Below are 12,903 nucleotides of genomic sequence, written 5' to 3'. Positions count from 1 at the left end.
ATCGTTCCCAAAGTAACACACACATATACACACATGAGGTAGTTTAGAGACTCATGTTTTCGGTTTGTTTGTTAAAGGTTGGCATAAAAATTACGCTTAACAAGATTGCCTATTAAACTGTATGACCACCTTCCGTCACGATCTGCCGTGTTCGTGAGGGTTGAGGCTGGTGCGCTTAACAATCTTGTGAACAGCGCAGTTTGTATGCCCTGTCTTTTGGGTGCTTGCGGAATGACGAATTGCTCATTACCGGGCGGTGACATTAAGACCTCCCGCGAGACCGTCGATTAAACATGATCGAGAAACATCACTGTCACCGATCGGGGGGAACGTACCGAACTGCTGCGTAAAGTATTACAATTATAACAACAAACTCAGCCTGATGAAGTGTGGCGGGCCACGAACACGAGTGAGCGACTGCCAGCGTATGGTGTAAGCAGTTAATTATGCAAATTGTTTAATTATAATCGGCCCGGGCGTTGAAGATTGGTAGGATGGGTGGTTCGACACCGAAGGTGTGTTTCGTGTCTCAGCTCGATCAAGCCGTTTTGCTTGCGCGTTGTTGATTTATTGGGAAAGATTTTGATCGGAAAAGAATCATGCTGGGGTGGTCGTACTTGAACCAATGGAATCGCCCCAGACAGGTGAACATAATTATAGGCTAGGGTCCGGTGTTTGGTGAGTGTAAGAAATTTGTTGCGCTCGAAGTACCGTTGGAGAGCATGTGCATGGCAAACAGGCTCCGAGTAAATCTTTCCCGAAGCTTAAACTCCGGATTTCGGATGAAAAGGAAATGAGCTCGAAAGCGGGTGCGTGCGAGGGATTGTTAGTGTGTGTTTGCTTAAATTGGTACAACTTGATTTGATTTAGGAACGGAGGAGGATGAAAACACCACTGCAGAAAGAGAGAAAGTGAATGTTTGTGGAAGGAAAATGAAATTGTTTACAAGTAAATCTCACTCAGACCGCAGTGATTGAGACGAATCGATATTTGGGGCCTAAAAGCCAACCACGAGAGTCCAACATATCAGATATCGAGGAAACCCACACACACACACAAGCACAACTATGTGGAGAAGCACATAAAAGCCCACTTCATGATTGAAATCCCGCTAGGGTCCAAATTGATCGAACCCGGACCACATTTCTCATCAATACAGTGCAGCGTAGGTGCATAAAATAATGGACCCATTTGAAGCTGACCGTGTATGAAGTATGTTGCTGTGTACCGGTACAGTGAAAGTGCACAGCAACGTGTCTTGCCTGCCCATTCTCATGCCGGTCCATAACGTGTCCAAGCCGTGTGCGGCGAAAGGCGAAATTAATCTCGCGAAAAATGTACCACCGGTACGGGTTTAAAATAGAGGCGGCCCACTAGACAGGGAAGAGAAGGATTGCCGAAGGAAGAAGCTCGTAAAATAGTCGCCCAACACGGAACATCGGTTTATGGGACTTGTGGAGGGTTGTAATGCCATGCTGACCATGGTTGCGTGATTATTTGTGTGTTGCAGAAAATCCGGTCGTAAAGTATGTTTCTCGTACGCCCGGAGGGCTGGCCCGGTGCCTAGGTTGTGCCGGTCAGCGTCTTGATGGAGAACATATGCAGAGCCACACGTTGAGGCAAATCGTACTTTTTGGGGAGCGAATACGAACTGGCTACGTTTTAATTGCACCCGTTTCCGTGCGGTTTCAGGTGGCGCTACTGAGTGACGAATCTCTCTCCCCGTGACGACTTCAGGTTCTTTCGTATTTCGCGACGACTTCAGGTTGCGTGTGCTTCCGGATCGTCCTCATCCGGGTGGAATGGGATGAACTTTTACATGCCTTCAAGCTCATTTTAAGGGCTAGTTGCTTTATCACCTCCACGTGCAAAACGGTACAAACTTTCTAAAGCGATAAATTTCTAAAACTTGCTCACTTGAACCACACGCCGGTCGATGCGGCGGCGGAACTCTCTGGCAATTTCAGTTGAGATTTCTTGCTGGGTTTCTTGCTGCGGGAATAGTTCCCAATAAAAGAGAGAAGATTGGTCGTCTATTGAATGCGTTGGTGTTTCGCCCGTTTATTGGCCATAGTCACTAATGCCACGGAATATGTAGCATTTGCACACTCGCTTTTGCAAGCCGGAAATCGGTTTCACACAACCGATGGTGTCCTGTTGGTGGTGTTTTATGAGTGGCAGATTAGTGCAGTAAAGCTACCGCAAATTGCACCGCTTCGTAGAAGGCAACATGGAAACATGTGTAGGAAACTGGCTGCACACACAGCCTGCCAGATGGGACTCCGTGCGTGCTCTCCCATGGCAATCGTGGCGTCTCAATCGGTGCCGCAAGGGGCTTCGTTAATTATTTGCAAATGGCCAGATTCCGTGGTCACGGGAATGCAATAAGCATACTAACCAGAAGTGTGCACAGTTAGAAATGAGCAAAATAAATCAAACGGCTGGTGTGCAGCAGCAAGTAACACAAGAGTTTTGTACCACGCACGCCACCATTCTGCCAACGGAAAGCTGTCCGCGAGCACCGTGATGACTTCATCTATTGCTCGAGACGATATCTTCGCTCATCTTTTGTGCAGGTAAAAATAGCCGCTTTTGATAAGAAGAGGTGTCAAATTGACAACAACTACAACGGAGAAGAAAAAAACGCATCCCTTAATTGTGGCTATATCGCTGACTCACGACGGACGTCGCTATTCTTGTTTGCAGAATGATTGTAGGCGGCTATTTTGCGCGCACGATGTTTGCGTACACTTGACGACGCGTGAAGTGGTCAGGATCACGTTTGGGTGGCTGTTTGTTTTTGCACTGCGTCACGTGCAGTGTTCCGGGGCTGAGGTGTAAATTGGCAGGAGACGACCCGGTCAAACTGATTGGCTAAAGCTTTTCTTTCCCTTTGGATGTTTTGAATAATTCCTATTTGTGTGGTTTTCGACTTCCAAAAACAAGAACCTTCTCGGTGGACGTTAATGTTACAGCGTGCGTACAATTCCGAAGAAATGAATAATTATAACATCACACTGAACAATTTCCTGCCATTTCCACCCGACGGCACGTGTGGAATGGTCGACCCCGCGGGGGCTTTGAGGTACAGTACAGCCCGCAGCTAGTAATTAGTCAGGCAATTCCATAACAGAACTTGATCTGGGGACGGTCACGATCCCGTCGCGGAAGGTATTCGTAGGCATCTCGGAAGTTAATCAGTTGCCCGATTCTGTCACCTCAGCCGTGTCGGGTGGCCTCCTCACGCACGCTTCGAGCATGTTGGAGGCTGACCCGATCTCACACGTTCTCATCTGCTCACACCGCCGTGACGTTCGCATGACCGCTGGTGTAGCAGGCGGGAAAAACGGACAGAGCACGTGGCCTACAGATCAGACGTGTGTTTGCGTGCCTATGTTGATTAATGGACCTTGGCGGTGTTGAAGGTGCTTCTGAACGAGTCTAATTACACCTGATGAGAAGATCGCACGGCACATGGTATGAAAGGAGTTTGGATTTCGTTTTCGTTTGACATTTTTTCGTTCGGTTGGAACAAAATCTGTCCCCGTGAGCGGGGATGATCCAGAGATATGATCTTAGCGGCGTTCTTCACGATTGTTACTTCAATCAAGCGATTTGCATGAGAGCTAGCACCATACGATGGGTTCAGATCGTATACCATGCATGGCAATACGGAGACTTAACGCACACGCACACACCCTGTTATGGACAATATGCCCAAAATTGGGAACGATTCCACGGCTCTCCCCGGTGTGCATACGACCGATTAATGCCATACCATATCGGACAGCATCAAGAAGCGGGTCGTCGCGGGGTCATGCGGTTAAACTGCACACAATGTCACACGATGTCAACACTGATGCTGGGTGTGTATGTCTGTCTGTTTTGTAAGGTTCGGTGTCTTCTGAAGCGATCCTTCATCGCTTCCTACACTTATTGGGTAGGGAAGCGGCTTAAGGTTGCCCTGTGGGGAATGCATTTTCGAGCCGATTACGGGACAAGCTGAAGGTTTATTCCGTTTTTGACGATCGTAATGTCACGGAAGAGCTGCTTCTCTCGCCCCTTTTTTTCAACGCCAATCTTGGATGGGCTTTAGATGGTTAGCATGCTTATGTGACGTTTATTGCTCAGTTGCTGATGAGCGCGTTAATGAGCGTGATAATTAAAGTTTTTCTGTTTAATTGCTGTTCGATTGCAAATGGGAAAATGAGCTACCTGCTTCCTGATGTTTTTCTCTGTTTATGGTTGATGATTGGTATAAAAGATGCAATTGTTTTAATAGCATTTATCTAGAATTGCTTAGAATTGTGTGGTTTTCGAAATAATCATAAACAGGCTGCTAGCTAATGGAGTCTTTCAAGTAGCTCAGTTTAGAAACCTCGAAATGTTTTTGTCGAAATCTCCTATCTCCAGACTCACTTGAATCAATTCGAGTGATACGCTTAAAGTGCACTCCATTAAAAACCATTTATCATCATCATCATCATTATCATCCAGCCTTGCGAGCAAAGCATTATCATTCGAATGCGTGTGCAGTTCATTACGTCCAGTTATGGTAGGAATGGTAGTATACCTCCCGTTCCCGGAGTCGGGCAAACGGCAACCGGATTCCTGCAATTATTATGTTTTCACGAGCATCTGCGACAGCATGTATGTGCTAGTAGTTGGATAGACAGTTCAACGACGGATGGCAATGCAAGTCCACTTTTGATTTGCCAAGTGACGCGAAGATCATCGCACACACATGTCTTCGCTAGTGCCACCACGACAAGGTGACTCGAAAGATGAGAAATAACATCCCTTCCTGAGTGATTCCAGCAATTGAAAAGGTACAACATAAAACGTCGTTTTGCTTTCGAATTCGATCGTTCCAACCGAACGCACCGAACCCCCGGCGCTCGTTCAATAAATGCAACCAGTTCCCCAGTTTTTGCGCTCCAAACGTGCCAATGTCACGGTCATGGTCGGACGGTGATAATATTTACTTCTTCAACCATCCCCACCCTTTAATAGTCTCGCCTCGCAACCCAACTGGTCCACGCAGCGGCCTGGACGTGGTTGGACGGGACCACGCGTGCTAAAAATTGTGTCCCATTTATTTTGTGAACCTTTCGCTTTGCTCTCCGACTCCCAATCGTACTGGCATCCCGAACACTCTCGATGCGTCGAGCGGCTCTTGTCCCCACAGTGTCCCCAAGTATGTGTGCCCTTTAGCACGTTTTCAACAACTCTAACTCGTGTGCTGCCTCCCCTTTGTGGATGTCTCGCCGCCCCCGGTTCGGGTCACTGGTGCATTGACGCTCGTGCCTTGTAGGTCGTCTGGTTGTGTAGTAGACTGGGGTGTGAGTGTGTGTGCTAGCCCCGAGCTCCAATGGTCAATGGTTGGTTGAACGTTGATTGTTGTTTTGATTAGGGCAAATAGTAGATGATCGTTATGTATGGTAATAATCGGTAATGCTTACGGTCAGTGGAGAATACGGGGCGAATGCGGCATGGACACGCGAGACACAGGACTCGGTTGTCGCTTCTTCACAAGTAGCGCGTGACGGCTGGTGGGTCCATTCGATTCATCGCCGTCCGTCGTAGGAGTCGCATCTTGTACGGGTGGGGGCTCGGTGGCACACTGTGCGGAGTGCTTGATTTGTCGCAAACGGCATGAAGTCGAGGACAATCAAAGCATTCGCATTAGAGTAAATGAAGAGAGTCCGGTACGGATCTGCAGCGTAGGATCGAAGCAGGTTCGGAATGGTTTTAATGACACTTTATGCGCCACTAATCATGGTGATGATGATGGTTGGAGACTCGCAAGGGTTGAAGTTGGTTGTAGAAATAGTGCGAGAATCAAGTGGATTGTTTGGTTGGCCAAATAGCTGATGGTGTTTTAAAAATGTCTATTGTACATCAAAGAACTTTGTTAGACGTTCTTGAGTCATTTTACGTTATTGACTGATAGAGTTGATTTGTTAACACGGATGTCCAGAAAGAAGACCAAAGCAATAAGTAATCTGGTACTGCTGATATGACGGTAGCAAGTCTTCAAGGTTAAAGGCTGAAATTGACTAGAAAATCTCAAAATATCTCGTTACAGTCATGCACATTAACAGTTTTCCCCGCGTTTCGACATGACTCACGCTGCTGCTGGGATGCTTTCGCTCGTTCCACTGCTGACTTCATTCATTGCTGTCCCACAGCAACCCCCACAGTGGCTGGCTGCTCGGCACTGCAGTTGAGGCATTTTCCAATCCTGTCAATCCTACCAATTGTCCGTCATTACAAACCGCCTGTCATGTGATGTCCGACCTTGAATTACACGATTCCTTCACGGCTGGTAGAACAGGATGGTGGGGTTGTGTCACGTTTGCGTTTGTTGGCGCCCACTAACCCACCCACCGACATAACACTACACCAAAGTTGCATTACGCTTTCTCTCCCTCTCCTCCTTCTCTCTCTCTCTCTCTCTCTCTCTATCTCTCTCTCTTATTCTCTATACTCTCTCGCCCCATTTCCCCTCCGCCCAAAAGGGTGTCAAATAATGGTGTCCACCATAGCACACACAACCACACACATGCGTGTTGCGCCGCCTTCTCGAAGCGAAGAAGCGCGCACGCGAGAGAAATTTTCCTTTCGATGGGGTCGTTTTTCTTTCACTTTCGTGTCCCCAAAACTGGCGACGGGAAAGGTGGAAAGTCCCGGCGGAAGGCTGCCAAATGCCTTGCGACAGTGACCTTTGTTTTTTTTCGCGCTGTGATTTTACTTTTCTTTCCTTTCGGTGCGAAAAAAGTCCACTCCTCGTCTACAGCTATTCTTAGTTGCGAGGAATCCGTACCGATGTCCGAGAATGTGGCATGATGGGAGGGAGGGTTGATGAGAGTGGCTGATGTGCCGGTACCGGGCGGAGGTGCATTTGTGTGTTGCGACTGTACAAATTGCATCGCGCATGGTGGCGGGCCGGTTGGCCTGGCCTCGTTGCTCTTTTTTTGTGACAGTTGAAACAGTTTAGTTTGTTGAGTATGTGTGTGTGGGTGGGGAGAAGCGAGAAAGAATCACTTTTCCCTTATCTAACTTGCCGTGTGGCGCCGGCCGACACCCAAACGACCATCGGAGGTTGCGGCAAAATGGACCTCGGCCGGCGGGACAACGTTCGCTCACAACGGCATGTGGCATTGGCAAATACATGTTTCGTGTACATTGTGGAGCACATACAACACACGGGTGTAGAGGGGATTGTGCGGGGAAGGGGGGGGGGGCGAGATAGAAGAGCAACTGAGCTATCTCTCACTGCCGGTTGTCAGTTCGATGGTGGATAGCGTAGCGATAAAAATACATTACCGTTCAATGAATTGCGCAAAACCGCTGCGTAAATGTATGTGTGTGTGTGTGTGTTTGGGGCTGATTTTGCTGAAGGACAAGGGGGAAAGAATGGAGGGATTTTTTGATGAAGCTTGACGTCCATACGGATGTCGCAACGCGGACACGGACCGCAAGTGTGCATTTTTGCAATAAGTGAAGCGAACCCCCGTGTGACGTTGTTACCAAATGTGCTCCAATAAGGTTGTCCACGTGTCGACCGTGTCCAACCTGTACCGATCAAAAACCTTGGAATCGGAGGTAATCTTCTTGATAGACATCAAGTACATCCCTATTTTACAAGCGAATGTTTACATTAGCCGCCCCAACTCGAAATGTACGATCGCAGATGAATTACGATTCGGTGTAAATATTCTCTTTTTTCCTACTCCCCCGTTACAAAGTTAACCTGTCATCGATACAGAGAGGAAGGATGTGGATATTCTCTAATTATAAGAGCATGTGTTACACTCTAGGTTTCACGGTAAACGCCCCAAGGTCGAACCCGATTACAAATGTAGCGGCCAGGTCGAGATGGGAAGCTGCGAAAGTGTGGCCTAAGAGTTTCATTTCTCCGACTTTCTTCGCTGACCTTGAGGAGTTGTCGGGAGTATCGAAGCGAAACATTATTTATTCTTCCGTTTTCGGTTGTGATTTATTGGATCTTTGAGAAAGAACACTCTTGGCTGTCTTTCGGATACGATCGCGGTTGCACTTACCCCGATGGAAGTTATGCAATGGCGGAATCGTCTAGAATCAGGAAACCCTAGTACTACGAATATCAAACATATTAGTTGTAACACGCTCAAGCTACAACGTTTGGTCGTAGCGTTAGGTCTTCTAAGGGCACTCTCGTGCGCTCTCTCTCTATTTCACTACTGACCCTGAGCATACAACTGTGTATCAATGTGTTTGTGGAGGCGATAAGGGTCTTATCAACCTTCTTCGCCGAATAATCGATAACACTCCTTCTGCTTTTTTGCCTGGGCACTGAATGGGCGAGGCTTTCCCGAAATCATGGTGCGCTGTCGATTGTGTCACCCATCCGTCCAGAGGGAACGACGTGTAAGCGTTTGACCCACAGTTCGACGACATAAACGGACAATTACTATATATTCTCTCTTTTTACTCCTCCATTTTCCAGGACTTCCGGAGTGATAAAGATGGCGACTGGTGGCACCCCAACCTGCTTACTGCTGCTGGCCCTGCTCTGCAGCGTGGGCTGGTGTGCAACGGGCGCTGATCCGACGGCAAACAAATGTCCCCAGGAGTGCCGCTGTGAGGCGAACTCTACGATCCGCTGCACCAGTGTGGCCGGACTGAGAAGTCTCGACAAGACGCAACCGATCGCCCGGCTGGATCTGTCCGGGCTGGAGCTGACCAAGGTACCGGGCCCGCTGGAGAACGTCCGGAACATCACCGAGCTGGACCTGTCGCGCAACCGGCTGGCGGAGGTGAGCCACCTCGGCAAGCGCATCCGCAAGCTCGACCTCAGCCACAACCGCATCACGTCGGGCAAGCTGGCCCGCATCCCACCGTTCGTGGAGTCGCTCAACCTGACGTACAACGACATCACCTACCTGCCGCTGCACCTGATGAAGCTGAAGCGGCTGCGCTACATCGAGCTGGCGAACAATCCGATCAACTGCACGTGCGAGACGCTCCACATCCGCAACTGGCTGACGTCGCGCCACGTGTGGTCGGACGAGCACATCAAGTGTATGGCGCCGGCCGAGTTCAAGGGCCAGCCGTGGCTGCAGGTCCGCCAGCTGGACGTCTGTGCGCCGACGGTGGTGGCGGAGCGCAAGGGCGGCTACCAGTGGGACGACTACGAGGACGAGAACGAGCTGATGCTGGGCGATGCGCCGCACCACGAGGCAAAGGAGGAGGACGAGGATGACTTCAAGCGGGAGTACCTGCCGGTCGGCGAGAAGGTGAAGCGGCACGAGCCACCGATCGTGGTGGAAAACAGTGAAGCTGAGGACGCATCGGGCGATGGCGGAGTGGCGATCGGGGAGGAATCCACCATTGGCGAGGAGGCACGGCGGAAGGTGTTTGATGGGCCGACGGTCGAGGGCAGTGGCGAAGAGACGGACCACAGTGCTCGTGTGATGGCTGCGGAGGTCGAGGAGGATGGCGAAGGTGATGAGGACGTCACGGACGATGGCAGTGGCAGTGGGGGCGGTTTTATGATTGACGTCGCACGGGTCCATGATCTCGAGCCGACCACGAGCAGCTCGACAGAGACGCCGCTCGACGAGGAGGAACCGGAAGAGGCACCGATGGGCATGCCCAACCTGCACGACGGGCTCGGCATCTTCCGGGACGACAAGGAGGAGGACGACCTCGAACCGACCTCGGAAGAGACCACCTCGGAGGGCACGAACGCACGCGTCATGGTCGGTGCGGCCGGCATTATGAAGACGGCCAGCGATGGAACGGCGGCCGGTGATGGTTCGTCCGAAACTCCGCTCGTCGCTGGCGGGGCGCTCGTACCGCCACCGTCGGAGGAAGACAACCAGAAGACCTACCTGCTGCTCGCCATCCTGGGCATCATCGTCGTGTCGCTCATCGTGATGGTGGTGTGCAAGCGCAAGCCGGACTCGCGCAACCGCCGCGGCAAGTACGACGTGGAGACGGCAAACGGTACCGGCCGCGAGATGAAGGAGATGAACAAGAACCTGCTGGGCGAGAAGGGACCGGCCGACCGGAACGGGCGCGGTGTACCCGAGCAGACGCCGCTCATGTCGCCGGACAAAAACGACTACGAGCGGGTGTTCGGCGACCCGCAGAAGACCGCCTTCAGCCCGGTGAAGCCCGTGCGCACCTCGCTCGAGAAGCCGATGGAATCGTTCAAACCGATCGCGGCCGAACGGCGCACGAACGATGCGGCCGGTGCCCCCGCGGACAACAACAACACGGCCACGCTGCCGAACGGCAACGGTGCGCTGCAGAACGGGGACGGCCCGGCCGGTGTGCACCGGCAGCCGGACCACCCGAACCACCACCAACAACAAGTGCCATCAGCGAACGGGGACGTGACCGATCCGGACGGCCACCTGGCGGTGCCGCTCGAGTCGCCCCGCTCGAAACGCTACAGCCCCATCTACGTGCCTACCTCGCCGAAATCGGACCGGTACAGCCCGGTGTACTCGCCGGAGACGGGCCGCGTGAAGATCAAGATGACCGAGACGCCCAAACCGAAGACGCCGATCCTGGTGACGCGAAGCCGGTCGCGGGCAGGCGACATCATCACCACGATGGACGACCAGAAGTTCTAGGGCACGGTTGGGACGGGGGCGACCGGCGGGCGCTACCGCTGGACACCTCGTGACATGCTGCCCGGGAGCCGTCGGGTCGTCGTGACTCGTGACCATGTGTGACGTACGCCGGCGTTATCTTGCGCGGACGGGGGTTGTGTGTGCCTTGATTGTAAGCGTTGCTGCTGATAATCTACTAATCCTGCCTCGACCTGATCCTGCGAACCTTCCAAACCGCCCGGATGGAATGAGAGTGGGTGGTTTTGGGTGGAACGGGACATCTTTCGTTGCTTCTATCTGCCGACCTGGGCGGCGTCATCTTCATCGGTGTTTCCTGTGCGGGCTATGGCTAATGCACAAAAAAAAACAAAAGAAAACACATATTCATTGCCTTGGTGTGCCTACTGCGTTCCCAATTGTTTCCCTTTGCCTAGTCGATCTTTGGAATCAAAAGCCCCAGAGTCCAGGAAAAAACAACCCGTCTTCCTGTGTAAAATGAAGTGTTAACACCTCGTGTACCGTCTTGAGCAGTTTTTCCCATTTTTTTTGCTAGCCAATATGATCTACGCTTGCTTGTTAGTGTGACTGTGGCGCTGTTTAGGAACCTATTGAGTGGAACTGTTTCAAGTAATGCTTTTTTTCTGGTTCCGCTGCAGTACGAAAACCAATGAACGTTGTACATAGTGTTAAGGAGATGCAGAAGAGAAAAAAGGGGAATGCGATAGAGATACAGCGATATCCTCTACAGTAGGTTGTAGTTGTTAGTCAGCAACCCACATACACACGCGCAACTCGCACATCCACACGTGTATTCTAATTCTGCCAAAATGGAAACAATTGCTGTCCGAGGAGCTAGCTAGGCGCCATAAACATTTAATCGGAAATTGTAACAAGAAAAAAAGTAAACTTTTAGAAGAAGAAAAGATACGCAACACAACACACAAAAAACTAACCAACGAAGCAAGCAGAAGCAAACCATTAGTGTGTAAAAGAGGAAAAAGGAGAAAACGCAAATGAAAAGGTAAACTGTAGCGTAAATCGCGTAATCGTATTCGATAAGGTATCAGCTCGTTTTAGGATAGCAAACTACCCCAAGTTGGAAGAAAATCCGCTGCAAAGAACCAATGGATTAGTGCTTTCGGGAGGGAAATAAGTTTACAAAGGCAGATAAACTACGGTCAGGAAGGTTACTAGTTCATGTTTCGTCAGTCGTTCATCGTAGAGATAGTGTAACTTCATTCTAGTGGCGTGCGGGAAAGTCCTAGAGGCGTGCGCGCGAAAGTTGTACATTAAGTGTGTCGGGATCATAAGCAACACAGGACAGCCAAAACAGACAAGCAGAGAAACCATTTTCAGAAACAAAGGGCGGTTGCGAATAGTTAGAATAATTACGCGTACGTTAGTTGGAAAATCGGGATGATGGCGAACGCGAGACGTTCTGTTTTTAATCGAGTCTTGTAGGTTGTTGATGTTACTTGTTGTAATGTTGCTGCGGTACATTAAGGTGTGCGTGTGTTTGTGTATTTTAATGCTGGATTTTGGTTTCCCTGCTGCTGCAAATTCGAGCAACCGCAGTGGGACGTAATGGTCGGGAGGGAAGCGTATACCTTTACACATATCACCTTTGCCCCCGCCATTCACAATTCAGCCTGCTTCGGAGCGACAACCGGCGTTAGAAAAGCTGGACCGGGAGGAAAAGCGGAAACAACCATAAACAGCGCGCGGGTGCAGTTGTTGCTCGTTGTTTTATTTCGATGGCCCGATCAGTTGTAGCAAGGAAACGAGTCAACCGAGAATTTGCGATTTGCGTAGGATGAAATGTATTTAAATTTTATAAATAATTTATACTTCCCGTGAGAAGCTAGGGAGAGAGCGAGAGAGAGCGAACGAGAATTTTGGGATAAGAAACCGATTGTGAAAAATAAAACGTGCGAAAAGTGTTGTAGAGTAAAATCAATATTGGTGTGTTTTTGAGGGCTTTCATTTAATTAATGCTTTATTGAAAGAAATAGATGTCACTGATAACAAAGGAATAAAAGTATAATTTATGTTAATAACCTGCTTTACGATGAATTTAGCTATAATTAAGCTGCAAACGCAAGAAGTTCAACAAACAATTGAAAGTCACAGATGGATAATCAAACTCTAGAAGAGCTCCAATCAACACTGTATTCAAGCAATATTAAAAGTACATTTGTTTTGCTTCGTATAATAAATGATCAAATTGTAACAGATATACGTTTTTACTCATATCACACAATTTTATATACACTACAACATTATTAATGAGAGAATT

At 49.7% G+C, this 12,903-nt stretch overlaps 1 protein-coding gene across 1 annotated transcript; it reads left to right on the top strand.

The window, feature by feature from the left end:
* Nucleotides 1-2,868: 2,868 nt before the first annotated feature.
* LOC1277227 (protein windpipe) lies at nt 2,869-12,564 on the top strand. The gene is made up of 2 exons (XM_061645884.1): nt 2,869-8,412; nt 8,492-12,564. The coding sequence occupies exons 1-2, from the start codon at nt 8,342-8,344 to the stop codon at nt 10,626-10,628; spliced, it is 2,208 nt and encodes a 735-aa protein (XP_061501868.1). The 5' UTR covers nt 2,869-8,341; the 3' UTR covers nt 10,629-12,564.
* The last annotated feature ends 339 nt before the right edge of the window (nt 12,565-12,903 follow it).

Source organism: Anopheles gambiae, chromosome 2, assembly GCF_943734735.2.
Source record: "Anopheles gambiae chromosome 2, idAnoGambNW_F1_1, whole genome shotgun sequence".
In the NCBI taxonomy this organism is placed as follows: Eukaryota; Metazoa; Arthropoda; class Insecta; order Diptera; family Culicidae; genus Anopheles; species Anopheles gambiae.
Note: the sequence above shows the minus strand (reverse complement) of the source record. Positions and strands in the feature narration are given on the sequence as shown.